General features: G+C 34.2%; 1 protein-coding gene across 3 annotated transcripts; it reads left to right on the top strand.

The window, feature by feature from the left end:
- The first annotated feature begins 11 nt into the window (after positions 1-11).
- Nup154 (nuclear pore complex protein Nup154) lies at positions 12-25,938 on the top strand. 3 transcript variants are annotated; one of them, XM_067093435.1, is made up of 27 exons: positions 12-222; positions 2,138-2,303; positions 2,595-2,720; positions 3,176-3,272; positions 3,611-3,771; positions 4,102-4,250; positions 4,604-4,714; positions 5,575-5,726; positions 6,047-6,138; positions 6,773-6,934; positions 8,587-8,777; positions 9,904-10,149; positions 10,349-10,457; positions 12,388-12,557; positions 13,866-13,978; positions 14,985-15,147; positions 16,113-16,207; positions 17,052-17,226; positions 19,052-19,248; positions 19,741-19,897; positions 21,038-21,276; positions 22,099-22,243; positions 22,390-22,563; positions 22,860-22,998; positions 23,249-23,369; positions 23,575-23,697; positions 25,366-25,938. In XM_067093435.1, exons 2-27 carry the CDS (start codon positions 2,138-2,140, stop codon positions 25,499-25,501), a joined length of 3,909 nt encoding a protein of 1,302 aa, XP_066949536.1. In that variant the 5' UTR covers positions 12-222; the 3' UTR covers positions 25,502-25,938. The 3 variants fall into 3 exon arrangements, with proteins under 3 accessions (XP_066949536.1, XP_066949537.1, XP_066949534.1); XM_067093436.1 differs by having other exon boundaries at positions 174-294; XM_067093433.1 differs by lacking the exon at positions 12-222 and adding an exon at positions 267-398.
- The last annotated feature ends 2,032 nt before the right edge of the window (positions 25,939-27,970 follow it).

The raw sequence follows: 27,970 nt of genomic DNA, 5'->3' as shown, positions 1-27,970 counted from the left end.
CAGAATTTAACACCAATAACCAAACTTCTCGGTAATCACGACATGATTTAATCACCGACTCATTTACATAACTTTAAATTTAAGAGATTAATTAATATAATTATTAAGGATAACGATATTAAGGCAAAAACAAACACGTCTTCATGTGTAAACGTCAACGAATGCAACCGAACGATTCCATGTGATATTTGTATACTACTGTGGCGCGGACACGAATGAACGGTGAGTGTCATCGGTTAAATGGAGAATTACCACAAGATACGATCACTTACTCGGATATTGTGGACGTAGAAGGTTATATATTCACCAGTTGATTATTTATGCTAAGTTAAATGGCGAGATTTTGGTAAAGAAGAAGGGTTGCGTTGCATCATAGGTCGTCCATGTCAGGGCTTCAGGTTAGATTACTGTAGCCCAAGCTTAAAAGAACGAGTCGTAAGCTTAAGCTTATTTTATGGCGTCTTCTTTTATTCCTGCATATCATTAAAGAAGGCCAGTATGAGCAGTAGTATATATGAAAATCATTTTCATTATCCTAAAACATTGGTAATCCTCAGTTGTTTGTTTTTATGTTTTGGGCTCAGAGTCAAGTCTACCTCAGAGGACGCCGAGAATTTCGTTTTACCGTAACATGGCCCCTTTAATAAACCCTCTAAACCAACGGTGGTTTATAGGCCTCAGTGGGGAACCAGGTTTTGACAGGAAGACCTGAAAATGGCAGGTGTAGGCTAGTCTAGATGATGAGACCGAGAGGTTAGGCTGTAAAATTTAATAAGTTGTCAATAAGACCCCAATCAGCCATTTTTATATGAAAAACCATCTTGGGTTTTTCATGCAGAAATGGCCAGGAAATGATAGGGCATTTAAGGAACGTAAAAATACCAACCTAACGTAACGCAGGGGTGTACGTTTACTGTTTATAATTTTGCCGTATTAGCTACGGAGGGGGGGGTGGGCGGAGGCAATATTGTCTTACCTTATAAGTCGTAATTTGCAAAATTTTTAATTTATCATTTGCGCATAGTGTTTATGGGGTTCAAAATATCAAGAATGAGTTCTTTTTTCAAAAATATAGGTTACAATTTCATATCATGTATTAACAACTTATAAAATATTGCCGCCTAGGCTATGCTGATCTGCCATACTGCAAACTATGTATTATTTTAATTTAGCCTGATACAGCTCTCCTCCTTGGGGAAGTAGGATGCGCTTGGGCATTACTAAAGGTTCTTTGCAGCCTCCCTTTGGCCCCACACTGCAACCTCTCTCATTCCTTTTACTGCCCCTCCTTTCATATTCTCTTTCTTCCATCTTACTTTCCTCAGCCCTCTCCTAGACTGACAATTTATTCATTGTGTAACAGAGTTTTCCTCCTGTTAGCTTACACTTTTAAAACCTTTTGACTCTCATTTTCCCTTTTAGCACTGAATGACCTCATAGGTCCCAGTGCTTGGCCTTTTATATATTCCATTCCATCGCAGTCCTACTCAGGAATGGATTATTTTGCCATGCTCTTAAACGTGGTTAATGTGAAAATTATTTACCATGATAATTACCATCATGTTCATGTTTTAATGTTCCTTCCTAAGGGGCTGATATTAAACACTGCGCTGAATGGTTGTGGTATTTAAGTAAAAATTCTTTTGCAAATGAAATAAGGCAGATCCAGACTAAATTAGACAAAGTTATTGGTCTACATATATGAGAGTATGTAGATTACTATAGACTGAATGAGAGTATGTAGATTACTATAGGCTAAGCTGTAGCCTAACATGCTCTTTTCAGTCACAGTGCCTCGTGTTTGACCATCTACAAGACTCTCTTCAGGAAGATTGTAATTTTGATGGACTACTGCCACCAGTTATCTGCCATGTTACCTAGCTTCTGTGATCTTTTCCAGCTTCTGCTGGGAATACTTTTATAAATTATCTTTGAAATTTGATATTTTCTGATACTACAAAGTGACTGAGGGGACTGTATTGTATATTTTTTCTTTGTTGTGATAAATACTGTAATAACTTGTAGGAAAATTTTATCAAGCCATTTATTTGAAATTGAAAGTTGTATATCCTACTTAATCACTATGATTTCATGATTATCATAATTTGTTTATATTAGTAATCTTTGTTCTTTTCAGATGCAGCAAAATACATTAAGCACAACCCTTGGCATCACAGGTGGGGATGGAGGGGGGGATGGAGTGGTTCAGGATCTTGAAGTCGCTGGACGTATGGTCGACAAACACCTAAATTACGATTCAAGTTTTCCATCTCTACTTGACATGCTTAGAGTGACTCCACAAAGTAAGTGTAAATGGATTAGTAAATTATACAGCTTTTGTTTGTGTTCTTTATTCGCAACTAAAAATCGAAGGTTGAACATCTGTCTATGTCTAGGGAATAATTGTTACATGTGTACAACTAGGGAACAATTGTTACAGTAATTGGAATCTTAATTGTAGATAGAAATCTTTTTTAGTTCTAGCAGTTTCTTTATTCAGCAGAAGATGTTATGTATCTCACTGCAAAAAACTGTATTAGATTTGTATTGTTAGTGAAGGTTTTCTAATATTTTTATTTTTATTTTTCTGTCAGATTTTCCAACTGTTAGTGGCCTAAGTGAAACAGATTATCCCTCAAGTGGTGATGTGAGAACGAGTCGCCATTTGCACACAACACGCAAAGTACCTCTACCATCGGAACTCATGCATCACTTTCAACGTATCCTTTTGTCTCACAGTGGGAGCATACTGTATTTTTATTCCATCTCTGATTCTTTCTCCTCTTGTATTCTGTACCTCCTGGCTGAATGCCTCAGTCTTAGGATCTTAGAAATTGATACCATACTGAGAGTAAAAACTTGACTTGATAGTTTTATTAAAATTCTTTGAAATATCAAAAGTGCCTGTTCTGTATGAATTACTATAGATTTTTATTAGTACAGTATATGTATAAATACAGCATGCAAAATATTTTCATGAACTGAACCGCTTAAAGCTTCCTCCATACTTTTCTTGCATGAATTATTTAGGTTTGATTATTCAAGGCCCGTCTGTGTAAGACTGAAGTAGTGTTTGATATATCAGCTGGTGTTGTGAACCCACTGTACTGGATATGCTATGTTTAATTGATAAAATTGTTGATTCATTTCAGTATTTGCCTTGACTTTTACTCAGATATGCAATGTAATTGTATGATGGGTCTCTTCCCTGAGATTAATCGTGCATGGCTCACAATTGATAGCGACATATATGTCTGGATCTATGAAGATGGGTAAGTAATTCTGGGTTAGTAACAACATGAAGGAAGACAACATTGGAAGGAAGACCTAAATGTGCTTATGATCGAATTCTCCTTTTTGAAGAGGCATCAGTAATAAAGAAACTTATATGGAAGACACCAGGTTATGATAGAGTAACTGCAGAATGATACCTCTTATACTATCTAGACATGTTTTAACAATTGAATGCAGCTGGAACTAAATATCCCTGTTGTGTATTTAGAGTTAGATGCGTCCAGTGAAACTCTGTTTTACTCAGCTAAATGAGAGCATGCATTTTGTCAAGATTTGAATTTGGTAACAGTTGATTTTTCCTTGTTTTGATTTACAGAAGTGATTTGGCATATTTTGATGGCCTTCACGAAACCATTCTCAGTGTTGGGTTAGTCAAGCCTAAGAAAGGTGTCTTCAAGTCTTATATTGAACATCTGCTGTGTCTTACAACAACTTCAGAAATTGTCCTACTAGGGGTGTCATTTTCACAGTCAACAGGTAAGAATTACTTAGCCTTTATGTGCTTTTTCCATACTGTTAATTGTGGAAGTTTATTGTTACAATGCACTTAGTGTGAAGTTGATTATTCCTGTGTGCCTTTAGAAAATTCAACTTCATGGAATAATGGATCCCCTTTTTCCTACCAAGATCATTTTCATCATACATTGTGTTGAAATTTGCATTTTGTTCTGAAAGATAATATATATGTTCTGTATATTTTTTTTTTTTAGGATTTACTGATTCTGACTAATTTATATAAATATTTAAGTTAGCTTCTTGGTATTGCTAGAGGTATCTGCAGTAACTGAATTATCGCCAATCTTTCAGTTGATGGTTATTCTGGGATGCATTTGTTACCTGAGCCACTCTTCTCTGTACCAGCAGACGGCTCGTATATTCTCACCATCACAGGCACGGCTGATGGCCGTGTGTTTATGGGAGCAAAGGATGGATGCCTTTATGAACTTGTTTACCAAGTAAGGATGTTCAAATTAAGATCATTCTTGAGGGATGTTGTCATTTTCTGTTGGGTGAAATTTGGGCTGTGTATTTGAAATCCTAATGAAGACTTAATGGAATATAAAGTACAGTAGATTGCTAGAGGCTGACCTTATTATACTCTGCTGTATATATTTGTGTTTTAGTGATGCATGTACAGTATTTAATTATTGTATCTTGGGAAAGTTCCAGGTGTAAAATGCATAATGATAAGTATGTCTACTTTAAACAAATTTTGTTCAGCTTTGGAAATTACTGTATTCTGCTTATTTAGACTTACCATTGCAATGGTTTATTTTATATAATTTACAACAATGTTTTTCAATCAAAGGCAGAAGATGGGTGGTTTACTCGGAAGTGTCAGAAGGTTAATCACACCAGATCAACGTTGTCATACATCTTACCTTTCCTCGCTTTTTCTGAAGATGATCCTATAAGCCAGGTATGTGAACTTATAAAAATGTAGTGAAATAGAAATGCATTAAGGTCTGGTGCCTGCCTACAAGAAACAACATGTCTCATAGACCAAGGAAGAATGCTTCAGCCACTGACTTTAAATTGAAGATTCTCTTTACAACACTGGTAATAAGACCTTTCTATTATGTTTAGCAATGGCAGTTAGACATTCTTGCTGATGTCTTGTGGGATAAATGTGTACAAAGTTTGTAACAGACTTGACTTTGTAACACACTTCCCTTTCTAGAAACAAGTCCTCCTCTGATCTTGCTTCCTGTAGATTTAGGAATGCATGCAGGCAGCTTGGACATTTTTAAAGCTTTGGATGGCAAGGTAGAGGCAGTAATTTCAAAGACTCAGCCTCAGTCCATTGAACAAAGTTCTTCCATTGACCTCCCTTCAGGATGGAGATGGTAGAGCTAGTCAGACAGTCCTTAAGGGGTATGGGTGACTGTCTTGCATCTGTAACTCTGCTTGGTGCTTATCTCTGCATCCCAGTCTACTCATCATCCAGGAAATTCTTGTTTTGTTTGGAGGAAGAATATCTTCCAGTTTTGAGCAAGGACTTATACCAGTCTTTAGTATATTGGAGTGTTCCAGATGACCTTCATGCATAGTTCTTAAGTGGTTCAGTATTGCCTCTCTTGAAGGTGACATGAGAAATGTTTGTAGAGGAATGGTTGTCATGCCATTTAAATTGTTATATATATTATATCTTTTCAGTCATGCAGTTTTGATAGGAAGTGTAATTAGCTGGTCTTGTTAAACCTAGTAGTAGTAGCAGTAGTAATAATAATAATAATAATAATAATAATAAATAATAATAATACTCTTTCTAAATTCCAGGTTGAGGTTGATGACACCAGACATATATTGTATACTCTTAGTGACAAAGGTACCATCACAGTTTATGATTTAGATGCCGATGGCAAGGGCACATGCAGGGTTGTATCAGTTCCTCACAACAACATAATGAATGCTGCTCTCCAAGCTGCAAAGTAAGGAAAGTTGAGTTTGCATGTGAAATGACTTCCATTCATACAAAGACCTTCCAGCCAACAGAATGGCTTCAGGAAACTTTCTTTTGAATATCTTTTCATTATTATTAATTAGTTTAATGAGACCACTGAAAGGTGGATGCTAAAGTAAGATAAATATCATAAAATCAGAAAAAGGTAAGCTGCAGATGGCACTCTTCAAGTGGTAACCCTATGGAAAAAATATATTTTTTAAGGTTTGGCAAAATGAATTATGGATAGCCTTTGATATGTAAAAGGTTCTTGGGCTAAAATCTGTTTCGTTCTTTACTCCTTTACAGAACTGTTGATAAATCAAATTTCAAGGGCGTTGTGAGTCTTTGCCCTATTAGCACATATGAGTCTCCGCATATTCATTTGGTAGTTGTCACAGGTAAGAAACTTCTTGCATTCAGCTCATGGGATACCCTTTATGGGTAGTTGTCACAGGTAAGAAACTGTCTTGCATTCAGCTCATGGGATACCCTTTATGGCACTGGGAATGCCTTCTATATCCATAGAGTGAAGTTTTAATGTTCTATTTATAATGGATTTTTAATTCATTGCAACATTAGGTAAAATGAAAATTAAAGTTAACAAGGAAGGGTGTTTAAGAGATATTTCAACTGGTCATAAAACTACCTGGTATTAACATGAAGCTTTGCCTAGTATTATAAAAAATTATAGTCAGTTCTCAGTGATCGAAAAATTAAAGAGTTACTGTATTTGTGCATGCTGATGATGAAAATTTAGTCAATGAATGAAATAAAAGGAAAGTGGAAGAAATTCAGTTTTACCAGAATATTCAGTGAAATTTCACAGGCCCACATATAAAAAAAAATGTCAGATTTTTCAGTTTCAGCCTCAGCTCAGAAATTTTAATTAATTCAAAACCTTACAATTTTTTATTAACTTATCAGAAAAATATTGATTTTTCTAATGTTTTTTGGTGTTGGTAACTAGTTGTTGTGACACCAGATAATTTAATATTAAATTGCTCAATCAGCTTATCTTCGTTAACATTTCAGGCACAGGAGTACGGCTTTACTATACAACTGTCAATATACATGGTGGACCTGGTCAGCGTCCTTCACAACTTTTGCTCTTGCATGTGCGTCTTCCTCCTGGGTTTGCAGCCAATGCCACTGTATATCGACCAACAAAAGTCCACAAAGCCCTTTATTCACATGGTAAGTGATTTTACCATTTATTCAGAGAAGTATTATAACCATTAATGTTTGTGATAAGTCATGTACAGTGTTGTAAATGTGACAACTTTCGTGCATGTTTTCATTCATTTATATATATTTTAAGTAAATTTCATCTCGGATATTTTATGCACTTGTATGTTTATGTATTATGAAAAAAGAATCATTTCATGGTGAGTGTTTTCACTGTGCAAGAAAAGGAATTTATTTGGAAACAAAATATATTTTTCCAGTACAAACCAATCATTTACATAGCCTACATTTGTGATCTCCACAAATCCAGAGTCAAAAGGAGATTATACATCCCTGTGGACCTTTGGTTCAGAGTAGGTGAAAACCTTGCTTTTCATGTAGTCTAGAAATTATTAGGGTTGGGAGGGTTAGCTATTATTGTAAGTTCACCTTGTATTAAAGAAAAAAGTGAGTTCAAGAGAAATTAGGTTTCTATGACAAACCTGTCATTTATGTAACCTGAATTACAGTGTAGGAAGGAGTGTTTTTCTATAAAAAAAATCTTGTAATTCATTACATGAGATCAGTAAGATAACCCAGTTCTCCAAGGAGTAGAAACTTGCAACTGTAGATTCAAAATCTTGCGAATGCTGTAAAAGTAAGGGGTCTGTACTGTAGCTGTAAGTTGTTGAAATCCTGAGATTAGACATAACAGAGAACTGTACTCATAGCATGCGATGTCTGATTACTGATGTTTCGTTATTGAAGGATGCCAATCCTGAAAGAAGGATTAGGACTACCTACCTGATACTGAAGTTGGTGTGTGATGTCTCAGTGCTAATTAGAATCCAAAGGCAGTCAGGGTAATGAAAGTTAGGCTAAGAATTTGCTAGGTTTCTACTTTATAGTGAGTGATTTGAGCATCACTTTTTTTTCAGTTTAGATCTTTATTGTTCATAAAACAAAAATTTGAAAAAACAATAAGAAAAAGGCAAATATCAAGGAATTTTAAATAATTTCCAAGTGACTGAAACTTTTAAGTAATATTTATCCTTGAAATTAAAACAAGTTCAAGAATTCCATTAAGTAATATTTATCCTTGAAATTAAAACAAGTTCAAGAATTCCATTTGGTTCAAGTGAATTTCATTTATCACTCATTTGTTGACATTTCTTGATTTCCATGCACTTTCAGATATCATTCAGTGTTATCATTACATTTTGAGTTAAAGAGAAAATTGTCAGTTCCAGTTTTCAAGTAATGGTTTCCAGACAGAGGAAAAAAGAATTAATATTAAGATGTCGGTTTATAGTGTAAACATAGTACTAGTTAAAGGACTATACACCTGACATTATACTAATACTGTTCACAACACAAGCCTGGAAAAGTAAGACTGATGTTTTGCATAAAATAGAGGACCTAATACCTGCTACATTGTGTAAGAATGATGGATGAATGATGTGTACCTCAGTGTGTCCATTCTTCACTGGTTTTGAAATGTATCATATAAACTATTAATGACACAGGCTTGGTGGGTTAAAGTGTTTTCTTGAGTAGAACAAACTTTAGAGAACTGTAGAATACTGTAATGCTTTAAATTCAACCCAAGGGATTGGAAAGATTTTGTAGATTTATATTTTTTTTTACATCTGTTATCCAGTAATGACTGAAGTAAATTACAGGAACTTGTGTGCTGTGTTCCAATGAAAGCAATGAGGCAGATACTATATGGACAATGAGCAGTGACCAGTACCCGTATCATCCAACTCTGGCAGAGTCTCAGAGCACTCATGCTGTTGATGGATATGTGTGGGCTCTGGCTGATGTTACACCCCAGTTATGGTGCTCTGCTCTCAACCCTCCAACAGCTCAGGTAAGTGGCTTAAAGTTCAGACATTTATGATTGATAAAGTTACAAAAATTTGTTTATCTTTAAATAGGCAGTAATTTCATATTATTTGGGATGAATCTTGCATGCTGTTAAAGTTAGCTTATATCTCCGCACTGATAGCTGAGTTGGCATTCAAACAGAATCTCGAATGGGTGCCTGGATGACTGTCTAGTACACTTGTTCTCTACCAGGTGTGTTTTGAATGTTTTAGCTCTTGTCAGAATTCTCCTGGCTGCCAGTTGTGTACAGGCGCTTGTTGGTATTTCATGGTTGTGTGCTACTATCACAGTACTGTACATATATTTCTCCTAGGGTCCCTCCACTGGAATCAAGGCTAAGAACGTCAGGTTCTGGTGATTTTTAGGTGATACACTCTGTGTACGCCGGCTACATTAGTATAAATTGTGACCTTGAGAATAGATATGAGGAAGTAGGGATTTTCGAAGGACTTTCTGCTTAATTTCGTTAGTATAGGGAGGTCTGGCTGATGATCAGCATAAAGTACATAATCAGTATAACTTACAATTGCAAGAAACATCACATCACTACATTACTCATGATTATACCAGGAGGAAACTACAAAACCAAGCTACATTCTCTTTAATGCATTTTATTCATAAAGAACTGTACAGTGGTCTCTTTTCACCTAACACTAACATCAAAACCACTGAACTACATAGTATTATGTAAGTTAAACAAAAGCTTGTTGGTAATTTACTCAGCAATTAAGTTTAAACATCTCAGGAAAGGAACATTCACTTTATAATCTGTTCTGAACATTTTACAAGGTATGACCCTCACTGATGAAAAACTGGAACCTGAAATGAATGCAAGAAAAATTTGAATTAATTTCTAAATTTTTTTTTATTATTAATCTGAAAAAAATACTATTAATATTCTAGTCTACTGTACATTTAGCTCACAGGAAAAAGAAATATTCTGAATATTTTGCATAAATGTTTCTCTGGTATATAGTATAATAAAGTTTATTGTGGAACAATAAGGGCACTATCAAGCTCTATATTATTCAGAGGAAATCTTGATGCCAATTTTCCTTTCATTTCTTTATAAAATATGAAGTTTGTCATGGAAACTATCTTTATTTCAGGGAACACAACCCCCTCTGCTTGTCACGCAACACCAGCAGGCTCCACGACAACTAGTCTTACTTTCCGCAAATGGTGCTCACATTCTCACTTTCCAGCGCCCTGTAGATCAACTAAGACAGCTATTGGAAGAGGCTGGTGGGGCAGAATCATCTATAATCAAGGACTTTTTCTCTGCAATGACCCCAACCCAGGCTTGTGCAACTGCCATTATTTTGGCTACAGAAGCTAATAATCAGAATGCACAGGTGGGGTAATGTTTTGTAATCTTATACCTGTAGTTTAGTTCTGAGAGTATGATACTTCTTAAACCTAGATAGACAGTAGATTGAACATAATGGTTAAAGAAAAAAAAATTAGAAAAATTGTGTACAAGAAGGTAAATTTATTTATTCAAAATTTGTTTAAATTTATGAATGTTATGTGACATCCTTTTTTATCCCACAGGTAGCTGAATGGGCTACAAGAGCCTTGTTTTTATATGGAGCTAACGCTCCACCAGCGGCACCAGTATCAGCAACACCTGTGTTTCCACTTCAAACACCCACAACCTACAGTAAGTGTTGATAAACACCTCAAACTTACATGATGTTAGGTTCCAGAACCCTCGTAAAGGCGAGGAGTCGCGTTAGTTTGGTACAGTCACTAAAAATTCTAATACTAAAGGCTTATTTCTAGAGTTTAAACTGCTAAATGTGGCCCATGCTCCCAAAGTAATAAGCTAACTTTTAAATGAAATAATAAGTTACTGTAATTTCATTTAAAGATTAGCTTAATACATTACCCTTAAAAAAGAAACAAATGGTTGATGTAAAAGTGGAGTACATTATCGTAATGGGTACTGCATTTGCCACACTAGAGCATTTATATTAGGTAAGTATGTATACTAATGTTACCCCTAATTAATGGGATAACCATTTTCTTTTGCATCACTAGGTAAACATCATAAGTCACAGCCATTACGAAGGTACAGTTCAATAAAATAAAACATGTATGTAATGTTTGTAGAGGGTACTGGTAAAATTCAATCAATCTAAAATAATGTACTGTAGAGATAAAGACGTACAGAGAAATTAGAAATTGTAAAAATGTGTGAGCACTAAATATGAAGAGAGAGAGAGAGAGAAATACGTATGGGCATAATACAGTAACTGTACTGTCTTTGAATCTTATTTATGTACAAAAATATAAATAACAAAAATTTTCCATACTGATTTTACACTTAAAAACATGAGAACTTATAAATTACTTCAAAAATTAAACAAACACTTTCTGCAGGGGTATCATCTTTGAAAAGTGCAGTAACTTTAGTGAATGGGTATCACATCTTGTAAAAGTACACTAACTATACATGTTGTAATTACCTCTGTATCATATTTATGCATGTACAAAAACGAAAATGCTGTAATACATTTTTCATACAGATTTTAAACATTCAGGCATGAAGACTTATAAATTACTTCAAAAATTAAACATAAACACTTCTCTAGTGTTTCTCAAGGATTTTGCAAATGTCGCGCATTAAAAAATTGCGTATGCCAATTAGTTAGGTTCCAATGAAAAGTTCATGTGTCTGAGAAACCAACAATTGCATATTCTTATGCTATTAGTTCTGTAAGGATGAAATTAACATTACAATGACCTTCTTTGGACCTCCATTTAGTATACTTTAACTGATCCAGAGAGCCAGAAATCTAGTACTTTTAAGGCTGGAACAAATGACTAGAGATTTTTGTGAAAAGCATTTGTTGAATAAAAATTTAATGTATTACTGAACTTTTTTGGGAATAAAACAAATTTTTTTTTTTTTTGTCAGTGGGACAGGTGTAAACATATTGTGATTGGATTTTTAGTGAAATTGGAAGGAAGGAATGAAAGTTTTGAGTTATGCAACTTGTATTTTGAAATAAAAGCTTTTAAAGTCTTGAAGGCTGAATGTAGGTTAATGTATCACAGTGGTAAATTTTATGTTGCCTCTGGAAGGTAGAAATAGGTGCCATTTGTGCATTGTCAGAGTATTTTTTTCAGTAAAGATTATACTAATTTATTCTAATAAACAAAATACTGAAAAAAATTCATATGGTCAGGTTTGTAGGGGAATCCCCAAAAATTTAAGGAATTTTGATGAATTATGCCATAATTAGATAGATAACATATGCATCTATAACTATCCCCGTTTTTCACTTTCATTTATAAACTTAGTGTTAACAATAGATCAGTCATTTGTAATCAGTTAAACCAAATCCTTAGGAAAGCTTAGTAAGGTTTTGAAAACATGACTAATCATTTTAAACTAGGTTTGCAGTATTTATATAATAATAATAATAATAATGAGTTTTTGCCACCCCTGAGTATGAAGCCCCTAACTAATAAAAAAAATAAGTAAGCCACAGCTGATGGCTTTTGAATTTTAACAGTGTAGTAAGCTAGTTACTTATTTTAACTTATTGTTTAAAGTTTTACAAATTGCAGTACTTTAATTACAGATTTTCAACCTACTCAAGTATCAACACCGATAATTGGGCAGAATACAACAATACAAGATACAATGTTCTCGCCTCTACACAATGCTTTGTACTTGTTCATGGCAAGAATACTGCGTCCAGCATGGGGCACTCCAGTTGCTAGGGAAATGCTTGTTGATGGCAAACCAGTGGTAAGTGTTTTCCATACATGCTGCTTCAAAGTCATTTAAACTTGCACCTAAGATGCTGCATTCATATAGCCTGCAAGTAGCTTATTTACAAGGTCTTCAATATTGCTGACACTTCTTTAACTGCTGGAAACCCAATTTAACGCTGAACGTAAACAGGTTGTTTCTATAAGGCTAGCTAATGCAAGGATTTCTAGTGACTGTTTATGCTAAGGTGACGATGATGATTATGTTTGTTTTTATTGGATAGTTTACCAAGACTGCAGAACCCAAAAAGTTTACTTTCAGAGGTAGTGTTGTATGGCAGGCATTGGGAAGATGTTGCCATTTTTGTCAAGTATTGTTATTTTTGAGCAGAGCTTTCTTGTGGTTTGCTATTTTAAATACCATAGACAGTGATTATTGCATCGTTGGGGCCAGCATAGTGATCTTGTTAAGGTACTTTATAATAATGATAATGTACAGTAAAATATAATGACTTAATGAGTAAAGTAAGTATACCTTAGTTTTACCAGACCACTGAGCTGATTAACAGCTCTCCTAGTGCTGGCCCGAAGGATTAGACTTATTTTACGTGGCTAAGAACCAATTGGTTACTTAGCAACGGGACCTACAGCTTATTGTGGAATCCGAACCACATTATAGAAAGAAATGAATTTCTATCACCAGAAATACATTCCTCTAACTCTTCATCAGCCGGCCGCGGGAATTGAACTCCGGTCCATCGAGCGACAGTCTGAAGCTCAACCGGTTCGGCTAACAAAGGGCTATGACTTAATGAGAGTTAAGCATAGTTCTACTGAAGCAATATTTGTGTTTTTTCAAGATTTTCTTATCTGTTTTCTCCATTGTTGAGATATTCTTATTTGTGCAAGGGATGCTTTGTATTTATATTCTTCAGAAAGCTACTTTTAATGAGTTTTTTTTTTATAAAACTAATACTCTTGAATTGTAAGGTATAATGTTTGATGACCTTTTGAAATATGAATGTTCTCAGATGAGTTTCTCAAGATGAGAATTTGCAAATGTACATCATATTTTCATCTAGTTTTTATATTTATGTAGTTGCCAAATAGTGAGAAGAAATTAAGTTTGAATTAACTTATGTAATTATTGTTATGTATAATTTTATACTTTGGGTATTTGCATAAGTAACTAGACTCAGTTTCTAAAATATGTAGGAACAAGATTCAACGATCTTCATGCACTTATAGTTTTTTTTATTTTATAAAACACTAAAATTTTCCTATGGTTTTGGCTCTGAAATTGACTTTATATATTTTTTATACAAGTATTTTATAATGTCTGTAGGTTGTGAGCTGTATGAATGCTGAGGAATTTGGATTTCTGGGAAATCAGGTTGAACTTCTAGCCAAATTCTTACTCACAAACCAAGGTGGTTCTTCTGTGCATTCCCTCAGCACGTAAGTTTGCATATGTTATTTAATTGTTTGCAGTGAGTGGTAATGATTTTTTGTGTTATTAATTATAGAAAGGAAATGAAGGGTGTCAAAGCTGTCTTATTTTGATAGCCAAAGGGGAAAATGTACCTGTATGCTTTCCTAAAAGAATCAACATAAAAGAGATTTCGGAGTCTCCACATACATAAAGGAAACGTATCTTGAGATGGGAGAATCATGTGGAACTACTGCCTTAGCATAAAAATATGTGGGCCCAACCAGCAAGAAAATTAAGGAATAATTCTCTTGAGAATTTATGTGGTGGGAAATGGTACTCTGAGAAGAGAGAATAATCATAATTTCACCTTCAGCCCTCATTTTCTGTATACAAGTGAAATTGTTGTGTTTTGGTTACCATTAGTCATCCAATATTGTATATGATTGTCTGTTTTTCCTCTTCATTTATTATATTCATTTCATAGATGACTATACCACTGTGTTGATATTGTTCTTTATTTATCCAGAATGGTTATGCTTATTAACTTGGTTTCCTCAAATTAAAATATGGAAATTTAATGAAAGATCAAGAAGCTTATTTTGTTTATCTCTTTAGTCATGAATGGGCTAATTTTCATGATAGAATTAGAATATTTTCCAATCTAGGTGCATGATATAATTGAATGAAAAGATTGTTGTGTGTTACAGATGGCTACCATTTCTCGGCTACAAATTGTATCCCATAAAAGTTACATGGCTGGATGGTTAAAAAATAAAAGGCAACAAGGTTAAAGAAAGCAAATAGAAAATTCAAATATAACAGAAGAATTTTATTTTCTAAATTTTGTACTAGTAAATATTTTTGAAGTTTTGTTGGTCAACTTGTCAAGCTGGTCAGCAGAATGACAAAAAGCTGGTGTCAAAATATGTAACAAAGAATATTTTGGAAATAGGTTAACCTCCTTGATTAACACTAAGGCAACACACATTAATATTTTTGGTAGCTTATGAATTCAAGTGGCTCATATTCCAGGTCAAACACAAGCTTAAACATTACAAGATATGGAGGAGATGGTTCTGAGAGAGCATCCCTGTTGGCCTTAAGGTCCTTACTGGGTCAGACTCTAGAAGTGTTGAGATTACTTACATTGCTGACAACTCACAACTTCAACACCATCACAGCTGCTGTTCAGAAAGTAAGTTTTGGAGGGCTTCTTCAAAAGCATATCATTTCCATCTTTAACACTGTTCAAATCCTATTTTCACATACAAATTTGTCATGGCAATGATTCTTTAAAATTTTTTTTTTTTTTTTTTTTACAACTGATTTTATTTCCAGCTGTATGGTTTAGGGGTGTAACTCCCCTCCCATGCTTTGCCAAGTATTGGGAATTCCTACTATGGCTGACCTAACCTACTGAAAAGAAACAGGCTATGAATGTAATCATAAAAAAAAAAAGAAATGCTCATTAGTACCTGATAACTTCCTTGAAACAGAAAATTTCTTTTTAGATTCACCAAAATAATAATTTTGCAGAATATCTGTCATCAAAAACAGTTCACAGACGCATTCCTTGTAGTGGTTACTTCAGATATAAAAAAGCAGTATATTAAAAAATTAAGTAAATTAATATATGTAGTGTATCATCCCATCTTTGAAGATGCACCCCTATTTAGACTAGCAAAATTATGAAAATGAAAAAATAAAACAAAATTACGGTAGCACCACTCACGAGTTGACAGCTTTGTTTTGGTTGATATGTGACTGCATTCAACTGACTCCAGTTCATTACATACCGTGGGTTTGGCTGTTATGGCATATTGATTAGTACTGTGTTTTTTTTTAGTTCATTTATTTATTTTAAAAATACATTGTTATATGTTTTTTCATGTTCATTGGATTTGATAATAAGTTTATCTGAAGTTAACATACCACCAAACAGAAACATTCGAAAAGATCATGAAGTATTGTGTATGGTGTATACTGCCAGCCATGATTTATCAAAAATTCCCTTGGCCATCACTGTTTTGGTGTATTCAAGTGGCTGGGGTTAGAGCTGGTTCAGTATTTTAAGATTTTGATAGTATTGGATGTAGACTTATGCAGTTGAATGAGTAAGTAATTTATATATTGGTAATTTTTTTATTTTTTTGTTTGCAGGAGATACGAGAACAATTGAGAGGTATGAGCTTACGTGATCTCATCTTGTCAGGACGGGAAGTGTGTCGGGCTCTTATTATGGCTCTTTTGGACAGGTAAGTTTATGTATCTGGAATGCTGAGTGTTATGTTTATTTAGGATTTTTCTACAAAATATATTGTATATTACTGAATATATTGTATAACAATAACCAGTTGTAGCCTATACCATATTCTGAAAGCCAGATACATAAAAAGCCTTGCAGGTGGGTTGTAAGCATAACTTGATTTATTGCAAACATACTTACAAAGTGGACAGTCATGCCACAGCTACAGTATATTACTGTACATATTTGGTTTATTGCATATCTTTTGCTTTCATGAAAGGCAACAAAAATCGCTTGAGATTCATTGCTATAGTTTATGGAAAAGATCATGAAGTTATTGAGAGCTTTGTCCAAAGTCAGTTAGGTAGGTTAAGCATGTGATGAGAAAGGGTGGGGAGTAGACATTTAGAGAAGTATAGTATTAGGTATGGAAGGAGTAGGATGAAGGACATTGGGAAGGTTCAGGAAGTTTTCGAGAAAGACATGGATGGAAATTCAGGTTGAATGTGCACAGGACTGAAGAGAGGTGAGAAAACTTTTTATTTCTAATCCCATACGCAAAAAACTCAAGTTTAAAAATGTTGAAGGTGATGATGATTATCCATAAATGGTGTAGGTTATAGTGGATTCTTTAGCTTATTGGATAATTTGATCATTTATTCTTATTTTATATGACACTCAAATTCACAGAAATGTCTGTCAAAGTAATATGAGTTACCTTGTAAGTGCAAATTTATATTTTTTATCTTTTCAGAGTATATAACTTTTACCCATGCTGTTTCTCATATTGAATGAAAGGCAGTTTTTAATTTTTTTACTATATTGTGTCACACACACATTCAATTAATTTGCAGGTATCATGGGGATAATGCATCAGCTGATGCAATATCGCTACGCTTGAGGGACATATGCCCTGGTTTGTATAGAGTAGAAGATGCTAAGCTTGCAAAGGCAAACGAAATTATCTTGGCTGCAAAGGCAAGCAATAACAAAATAGAGAAAGAAAATGGCTTCAAGGAAGCAGTCTCGGTAAGTTGTACAGATAAGTTGTATTTACTGAAACTCACTTTGGTACTGTATTGTTGAAATGAAAAAGTACAGTATTGTATTACTGATTTATATGATTTTGAAATATGAGAGCTTGCCAGAAACCTAAAAAAGGTTATGAATAAGTTTGATCAGTAACACCTGCAGAAAAAGTTTTAAAGCTGTCACATGCTATACATATGCTGAAACCAGTAGTTCTGTTTGTTCTTTCTTATATAACAAATGGTAGTAGAGAACCCAGCAGTTCCCACTTGTGGCAAAGAATGAAGTTTAGATAGTAGCCAAGGTAAAAAATATGTATAAATATTTCATTAACATAAATGAGTTACACAGTATTTCCTCATATGCACTAATTATTCATTTTATGTCTTAATTTATTTTCTCAACTTTACTGGTTGGATAAGTTAATAATGGCTTATGCAAGTTACTGGATAAATTAAATTGGTTGGTTTTTGTAAAGCAAAAGTCGAGATGCTTTTAAGATAAGAGAAATAGTTGAGTTTCCAGAGGTATACCAACCGGAATTGTCAGCATTTGTTAGCAAAGTAGGGACCTGTGTAATATATCAATCACTTGAGCACTTATTTCTAATCTTGATCGTACAGTACTTTGAAGACCTGCTTTATGTCAGCTCTGATATTTTTGGTTGACACTACAGAAAGCATTGGTTTTATAAGCCAGGTCCTTGTTGAAATGAAAACAAAAATTCCTCGCTTTGCTGGCAATAGAACCCCTGCCAGGTCATTTACTTGTGAAAATCAACAATGCTTAGTGTCGACCTTGTTGACTTCTTTCCCTCTGTTGTCGAGCTTGTTTTTTCATTTTCCCATGATTCATATAACCCTGCCTCATTGAAGGGGTGACCCTTTTCTTCTCAGTGTCTTGGACCCCACTTTTTCCCCTCACTTTTTTTTTAATTATTTTCTTTTACCTTGGCTAGATAAGGGTGTAAAGTTGCTAGTCTCATAAACCTTTTCATTTAAAAAAGTTCATGAGGATTACATGTTCTTGAGGATATGAGTATTCATTGAAGTAGATCTTATAAGATGTTTCCATCTAAATTGTGGCCCTGCAAAATTCTATCTCTAATGTATTTCTTGTGCTTCATCTTCCACGGATCTCCACCCGCCCTTCCTATTGTTCTCGTCCAATTATGTCTGGGTCTTCCAACCCTTCTGGTGGCCACAGGACCCATGCTGACATTATCAAGTACTATTTATAATACTAAAGTTGTAATTCTTTTTAAGAATGTCCATTGATTGAGATGCATCCCTGCATCTCATTTCTTTCTATGTTCATATCCGTGACTAATAATCCTTAATATTATTCTGTGTTATATATGTCTTGACTGATTACCAAAATGGTAGAAGTGAGGATTGCAAATGTCAGTTGATCTTTAGTAGTATTGTTTGTAACATTTTACTAGTATTTTTACTGAAACTGGATAAAGGTCTAGAATAACCATACAACTTGTATCTCATTTGCTATGTTTTTCAACTATACATTTATCCTAGGTAGATTTTCTCTGATGATGACAGATGGTCTCTTTCCAAGCAATTGAAGGCCTTATTCACATTATTTAACATTGGTATAGTATGAAAATGACTTAAGAATAGAAAGTTCTTTTAAGAAGATGGATTTTTATTGTTTGTCGTTGGTTATTTCTGGTTTGAAACCTTGATGGAGAATTGCTTTTGATTATGTGATTTACTGTACTGATTACTTGACACCACATGTTAAAAGAACATGGTTTTATTGTATTAATTTATTTTTTATTTGCTTATATTGTATTTTAAACTAATTGCAGCTCTGCAAGCAAATTGGCCATCATGTTAATGTAGCTGGAATCAGCAGTCAATTAGCCAGTGGTGGAGCATATGAAGCCATTGTTGATTTGTGTTTGAGTGTTGCTGGTCAGAGGGACCCAACTGGAATTGCATTGCATTATTACAAGAATAATGAACCAGCTGAAGACCACCAGGGCTATGTTGCATTTACTTCAAGGTAATCCACTGGACTATAATTAGTATTGCATATGTCTTTTTTAATATTTCCATTTTCCAAAGTTCTTAGGTTTTGTTTCAATTCTTCTTTGTGGTTTATTGACTAGGAAATGGCATATATATTGATGTCAAATTAAGTTTCATGTGTAAATTTACAATTAAGGATAACTTTTATGGGGGTCACATAGCACAGATGGAATTGAAGTAGCATTGATGTTGTTCACTTTTCATTTGTTCCATTTGCTCTTTTCCCACCTTGATCTCCATCTTTACTCTATATAGCTTTAATTTTTATGGCAAATTCACAATAAAATCCTTTTTTGATCATTTTAAACTACAGTACTGTCTTGATGGTGGTTAAAGGCGGGTTTGTGTGATTTCTCAAAGAAATTTTTCTGCTCTGTCAGTTTTTTTTCCTATCATTCTGTTAGTTTTTATGGATACCTACCTCTTTGTAAATTGTTAGCTGGCTAACACATGAATATTTCCTCAGGATGGAATGTTATAGAGTAATTATGGACCAACTTAATCAGTTGGTTGGTGCTGGAGTAGTTCCACCATCATCTCCAAGTGTGCCATCTCGTCCTGGACCCCCGACACCACCACCTTCAACATTACCTTCAACAGATGCTACACAGTATGCCAATCAAGTAAGTTATACTTAAAAGTTTCAGCATTTTAGTAACTGTGAACTATCCATGACTGTTCGTGCTTGTAAACCAGCCCTTGCCTCATTTTTATGTTTGCATATACTGTAATGCTCTTCAAATTAGGTTTATAAATTTGTTCCTCATAATCATTGAATAATCTTATGTCGAGATAAAACTAGCATATTTGATGGCATAGAAGACCCCAGAGCATGTAGAACCACCACTTCATATCCCAGTTGCAGAAGGGAATGTCAAGGAAAAAACATGCAACTATGACAGCAGGAAAAATATAATAATTATGCTTCTGTACTTTACAAGTGAAAATAAAAGCAGCTTAGATATAGCAGAAAACATTTTTAACACTACCCTCCTCCTCTGCCTCCAGTGGAAAAGTCCAATGGTGAGAGTGAATTTATGAGGTTAAATTTGCAAATAAAATGGAAAGACACTGGATTAAAAATGTTTACAAGGTGGAAGAGCAGAACAGGGGAGAGGATTGGAAATCAGCATATCCAAATCAAAGCTTATGGTGACGGAAAAAGCACAGTTCATATGTTACCCTGGGAATATGCTGAACTGAAGCAGAGATTGAAATGGAAGTACAAAAGACTAACTGCTGCTTGAGTCAAATTAAGACAGGAAAACTACTAGGTAATAAAAATATCTATCTCATTAGAAGAGAAATGATAAGCTTAGATTGGTCAAATAAGGCCTGGAACACATATATGCTGTAGAAACATGGGCACTGACAAAGAAATGAAGGAGATTTTGAAAAATGTGTAGAAGAAATGAAGATTTTGAAAAATGTGTTGAATGTTACGATTCATATGGGGAGGTTTGGTGTCCAGGGATGGGAAAATAGACTGAAATCTAAAAATGTGAGATATTTGGACATGTGATGAGAAGGGATGAGGAACAACTAGTCAGAAAAGTAGCAGACATGGTAGTGGCAGGACAGAAATCTTTAGGAAATTATGGTAAAGGGGGTATGGATTAAGACACAGAACTGATGAGTTCAGGTAGAAAGTACACAAGACAGTTTTAAAACAACTTAATGAACATCTAACCCCGTAGAGGGAAAAGCTGATGAAAAAATATGATGATGACTTTGTGATGTTATATATGTATTTTTTTTTTCAGATGATGAATCTAATTGTCAGTAGTAATGACGAACTAGCAAATGTCACTCTCTACCAGTGGCTGGTTGACACTAATCGAACAGAGCGTTTACTGGCAATATCATCCCCGTACCTTGAAAATTTCCTCACACGATCAAATGGACAGGCACCACTTCACCAGCTTCTTTGGAGATATTATGAAAGAAACCAAGACTATTTTAAGGCTGCTAAAACACTTCTTTTGTTAGCTGAACAGATTGGGTAGGTGTATATTCTATTTATGGAAAATTTATGATTTTTTCTATATGTGGTATTATGTACTGTGCTTAAATAATACTTTATAAATGGCTTTATAGTACAGTACTGACATACTTCTGTGTAGTTTTTATTGATTTTTTAATAGAAAACTTTATTTAGCTTGAAAATGTAATAAAAAAGTAATTCAGTTACTACAAACCTATTAATTCAATATAGCCTAAAAATATCTCACATGTGTCATTCCATTTGTAGAAGAAAAAAGATGATCAGATAACTCCGGTACATTCTCTTACAGCTCCTTAGTACAGCTCCAGAATAATCAATGTAAATATGAAGATATAACTTTAATGAAATTACAAACTGGAAAATAAGATTACTGAAGGACTTCATACAAATCTACCATAGTTGAAATGTGATATTTACATGTCAGGTACCAGTATTGGAACACACAAAAGAAAGGTTCATTTATTCATTTAACTACCAAGGACCCAAGGGACATAGGTGCATGCTACAGCCTATCTGAATATCTTTTTCTATTGCATTTGGAATGATGTGCCTGGCATTCATGTGTAACTCATAAACTTACACTGGGTTTGTGATAAATAATTTTTTAAAGAGATCTGATAGTGTTAGCTTGTTAATTTTGTTATTCAGTCAGTCTTAACATTAATTTCCTGTTAGCTTAATCTACTGAGGTGTATACTCAGTGTAGTTCTGTACCTCTAAAAAGAACTACAGTGTAATCTAAAAATTATCAGTGAAATAACTGGAACATTATTAATTTTAAATTTCAAAATACAAAAGATTTTGTTGACTATTTATCAGGGACACCCCAGTTCATGTACGTGTAGAGTACCTGTCTCGTGCCATAATGTGTTTGAGTTCCTGTGAGATGAATACTGCATCAAGTTACTCTGATTTTATGCTACACCTAGAAGAAAAGAAATCTGTGGCTAGAGTACAGTTAATGGTATGCCATTATTGTTTGCATTCTGTTTATATTTGGTACAATATATCTTGGGATATGGTATAATAAATAGCTTTAGTTGTGAAGTTGTCATTGATATGGTTAACTTTGTATCCCTGAAAGATTTATTAAAAATCCTATTTACACAGATTCTAGATGCCCTGCAGTCTGATGGAGCCAGTGCAGATGTAATTGCTCAGTTGAACTCATCTTTACTGACTTTAACTACCTTGTATGAGAAGTTTGCTGAACCATGGTCGCTATGGGAATGCAAGTTGGCTATTGTTCACTGCGCTGGACACTCTGAACCCCAACTGGTCCAGGTAATTATTCTTTTTGAAATTTGTTTTGAGAAACTAGTCGATATTTGATGAATATTTTATAATCCTTCTTTGTCTATTACACAAAAGTAGAGGTGCAACTGCAGAATGCTAATTGGATCTTCACTTATGTGAAGATCTGATTAGCATTCTGTAGTAGTACCTGTACTTTTTCTGTGATGAAGAAGAGTGGTGAGCTTGGGAGCCTCACTGGACTGTAGTGGACACACACATGACCAACAGTTTGTGGTAAAGCAAATTATTATTTACCATACTGGCATATGTTTCCTTCGTTTCAGCTTATCTGGACAAAAATAATTGAGACAGAACTGGATAGGTCGCTCTCTGCTACAGTTGAAACACGAATAGATATTCTGGCCAGTAAAATTAAAACTCTTGCACGGATATATTCTACAAATCCTAACTACTTTCCTTTGGGTGAGTAAACTATTAATTTCTTTAGATTCAAGTTTATGATTTTGTGCTCTAATATTTGTCTGCACAGTTGCAGCACAAAACTGATTTTTTAGAATTTAAGTTCATGTATAGTAAGATATGATGTTTCTCATGTTTAGTAGGATATGATGTTTAGAGCTTCATATTAGAATATTTGTTAAATCATAAAAGCCGTATGCAAATAAACCTAGGCATGTGAAGTATATCACAGTAATTGTGAAATTTTTTGCAGAGCATATCATCAGAGAGTGTGAGATTAAATCTGTTCAGTTGAAAGTCCAGAAACCTTGGGTAGTCACAGCATTACAAAGTTGTGGAATTCTTGTAAGCAAACTTATAAATATCTATCACAAGTAAGTATTTCTGTTGTCATATCCATGATTAGTCCTTTTAGTTTCATAAATATGCAGTGCGTAATATTCATAATTTACATGACTGTATTTTGTAAAGTGCAATGTACTTTTGTAGGCGTGTTTAAAAAACAATATTTCTCAATTGTTTCATTTTCAGATAATCTACCATTATGAATATTTTGTTATTACTGTTGATTAATTTCAGACTATACAGAAGTGGAGATACAGTTTGGGAAGTTGAAAGGTCTCCTTATCACCTTCTTGGAGTGTCCGCTCACCTTATATCAATGTTAACAGAAAACCCATCATCTGTACAACCAAACCTGAAGTAAGTATTATAATTACTGCCAGTCTGTGAGGGTAATTTTAGTTTTCTGTAAAAGAAAACTAGTGTGCTGGCTTTGTCTGTCCGTCCGCACTTTTTCTGTCTGCCCTCAGATCTTAAAAACTACTGAGGCTAGAGGGGTGCAAATTGATATGTTGATCATCTACCCTCCAGTCATCAAACATGCCAAATTGCAGCCCTCAAGCCTCAGTAGTTTTTATTTTTAAGGTTAAAGTTAGCCATAATCATGCTTCTGGCAACAATGTAGGATAGGCCACTCACTGGGCCTTGGTTAAAGTTTCATGGGCCACGGCTCAAACAGCATTATACCGAGACCACCGAAAGATAGATCTATTTTCGGTGGCCTTGATTATACATTGTAGTGGCGGTACAGAAAACTCGATTGCACCGGAGAAACTTCGGCACATTTTTTACTTGTTTCATAGATATTACTTGTAAAGGTATTGTTAGCTTAAGTACGAATGGTAAGCAAGGTTATTTATTTCAGTATGGTATAAGTGTTTTGTACTGACCTTTTACCATCTAAGAAATGCCATATTTTTTTTTATTGGTGTCTACAAATCTGGTGGACAACTCTGTTAGCTTCAGGGATGAACTCCAGTCCCAGCAGTTTTATCCATTCTTAGTAATCAGGACAATGTAAAGAATAAATGAGGTTGGGCAGGAAAAGTAAATATAGGGAAAGTAAACTAATTAAAATACAAATGTTTAAAAAGTGCAACTAGGGGGGAAAACTCTGCTGTTGCACCATTTAGTAAGTTTCAGAGGTTATACAGCTAAATTGGAGGAAGCTTGATATAACTTGCAAAAGGTTGAAGTAGTAATGGGAAAGAGAGAAGAATTAGATTTGAATTGGGAAAACAAGATTCCTTGGTTTGAGAGCCCTTTCACCCATCATGCAGCTTTAACATAGAATATAAATGTCAGTACAGGAAAGCCTTGTAACTTTAACAGTATGTTCTCTCATTGAGTGAAATGACCCCCTTATGTATTGGTGGTGGTAGAAACGTGAATTTGAGACTTACTGTACAATGTTAACTCGGACAAATAGACAGTGAATCATGAGGTTGTCCTTGGGACTCAGAATTGGGTATTCTTGCCTTGTTCTTATAATTGTCTTGAACTTGGATAGTGTAAACTTCAGCACTGCCTCATTCTTTTAAAAATACAGAGCTAGCATACTTTTAAATTTAAAACCACAGAGCAGACCATATAAATTTTATTTATTAATTTTTATTTTATAACCAACTTTCTATTGATCTGTTTAAATCATGAATAATCCGCAAGAAACATTATTGCTCAAGTAAAATTGAGGTTTGATCTAATGTAATCATATGGGAAATTTTAAGTAGTTTTTTAGTACAAGCCTTTATGGGAAGCGCCCTCTTCCCAGCCTGATGGGATGAAGGTACTTTATAGCTTCAGTTCACTAAGGCTTAAAAATTACATTTGATGACATAAAAAGTTGCAGCAGTTCCAAGAACTGTACCTTAGAAAATTGCACTTGTCAGGGAAAGATTGCTGAAACTGTTTAAACACAAATATATTTATGTTAATTTGGAATTTGATTGTTTTCTTTCTTTATCTGTGCTGAGCTTTTAGTGGCTGTATATTAATTGTTTTCTTTTTCTCCCTGTTTTTTTAATTAAGACGAGCATTAAGGGAGCAGTGTCTTGACTATGTGGCAGAGTACATTACAGAGCTTGGAGCATCAGCAGATCCTTCGGCGGGTGTTATTTATGCACACCTAAAAACTTGTCAGGCTCAACTGGAAAGATTTATATAGTTCTAAGTTCTCTGATTTTGTATGTGCTATGTAAATACTGTACGTCTTGTTTACATGTGATATATAAAGCTTTGGTGCAAATTATATCTTAAGTGAATCTGAAACATCTGGAGCTCCAATAATAATTTTGTTCACAGAAAGGATTTGGTAATTTTGCATATTGTAAATTGTGTGTAATATTTTAGGACAGTTTGTTGGACAGGTTTTTATAGAAAACCTTTGTCAGTAATTAAGTTGCTATTTTATTTGTAAAATCATTGTTTTGATCGTTAATTTTATTTTCAAGTGGAGTCATTTTTAACCTGAACAATTTCAATTTTCTCCACAGAAACAGTCCAAACATCAGAATTTGTTAATTTAGTAAAGCACATCATTGTCTGGATGGATGTGCCGCTGTTTTGTTGTACTAATTGTGAAATAAAGTTTTTTATCATGGATGTAACTGATATCAAGACTCCTGACTGACGACTGACTTGTCCAGTTGAGTTTACTATTTTTTCTTTGCAACCTTGCCAGGTTAATATCCGAGTCTGCACCCTGCCTCCGGAGGTATACTGGCATTAGTGTGAACCATTTCAATAGCAATTTCTAAAGGGGTAAATGTGAACTGATCATTTCTCATGACAGCGAGAGGACACTGGCATGAGCTGACCATTAAAGGTACCAAGTGTCATTTTCACCCATTTTTCATAAGTTACCATTTTACAAAGTACTGCTTTAGTGTAAAATGTTCCCTTTACACTTAAAAGCAATTGAAATCAAAGGTCTAAATTTTACTCAAATTCAGTTCAAAATTTCGCCCTCTCGTGGCCAGGTCAGCAACATGTACCTTGTTTTGATACTCTGGATGGGAATTTGAGTCTTGCTACCGTAATTTAAAATTACTCCATTATCTTGCATTTAGATCTAATGCTTTGTAGTGACAAGTGTATCCAGAAAGTGTGAAGAGTCAGAAATTAAGAAGGCATCGTGATTATCACAATTACATGCGTATCTGGTCAAAAGTGACCAGTAATTTCTATGAATGTATTTTGCAAGTAAGTTTTTTGATATTCATAGAGGAATTTACACACTTAACCTTTTAGAAAAAACTAATACACTTAACTTCAAACTCCCCTTCACTTTATAGACGAGAACAGAGCAATCCAATTATATTCTGCTGTGAAACAAGAATGCCAGTTACCTAAACCTATGACAACATCCTGAGAAATTTAGTTATTCTGAGAGATATATATATATATATATATATATATATATATATATATATATATATATATATATATATATATATTATATTTTTTTTTTTTTTTTTTCTAAAGGTCAGACCAGAAATACGATGGGATGATTATTTTCAACAGTTCATTCCGACGTTTCGTAAATCATATTTACATCTGGGATTTCTACCAAAAATTTTTTTTACAAAATTTTAAGTTTGATATAATTAAGATAAAGGCGAGTTAAAAGTCACAGTACATAAAGACAAGTAAAATACTAAATTGTACAATAGATAGCAAGTAAAATACTAAATTGTACAATAGATAGCAAGTAAAATACTAAAATGCATATGAAACTTACAAAAGATTAACCGAAATAACATAAAAACACTAGTGAAAACGAACTAATCTGTTGGTACAAAGAACAGAAGAGAATTGGAAACAGCAACAAAGCAAGGGAAAGGAGAGAAAAACAAAAAATTAAAAGATAAAAACTGGGTAGGGTGGGACTGTGTTCAATTAGGAACTAGCAGTTTAATCCTAAGTGTTTCAAGTATAAATAAATCAAGTCTGGTTGTTACTATGGCCAATAATACTAAAGTTTTCATTTTTAATTACCGTTTTATGTAATTATCCTAAAGTTTTCATTTTTAATTACCGTTTTATATATTTAAGAATGATTGCGTATATTGGGAGTCCATTCGACGTCCAGTACCTTCGACATAAGTCCCCGAATTACATCCGGGCCACGTATATTTATAAATTACATTTGACGTCATATAGGGACTTAGGCAGTCTTTAAACCGGAATAAAGAGCCAATACCCCATACAAAAATAGGAAAAAGCACGTTAAAAGAAGAAGAAGAAGTTGGTGGTTTTTTGGGAATGAGCTTAATATCAAGAGCTACGTCAACAGCTGGGTATTAGACTTACGGGGCCACGGCCAGTGAAGTTAAATTATTATTATTATTATTATTATTATTATTATTATTATTTTTGAAAATGTGCCTCGGTCAACAACTAATTTATAACTGGTTACGTGGCCCTTGGAATAATAATAATCATCATCATCATCATCTGAAAACCAATGAAGACGAGTGGCTAACGAGTGCATGGGAAGAAGGACTGATAAAAGTATACGAAAACCCAGAAATATACAAATACCAGGGAATAATAGGAGGGGATATAAAACACCAAGAGATGAAGGACACGATCAGGAAAGAATATATGCAGAGACTCAAGGCGATACTCGAGT

This window comes from Macrobrachium rosenbergii, chromosome 50, assembly GCF_040412425.1.
Source record: "Macrobrachium rosenbergii isolate ZJJX-2024 chromosome 50, ASM4041242v1, whole genome shotgun sequence".
NCBI classification, from domain to species: Eukaryota; Metazoa; Arthropoda; class Malacostraca; order Decapoda; family Palaemonidae; genus Macrobrachium; species Macrobrachium rosenbergii.
The sequence above is the reverse complement of the archived record's forward strand: the minus strand, read 5'-3'. Positions and strand labels throughout refer to the sequence as shown.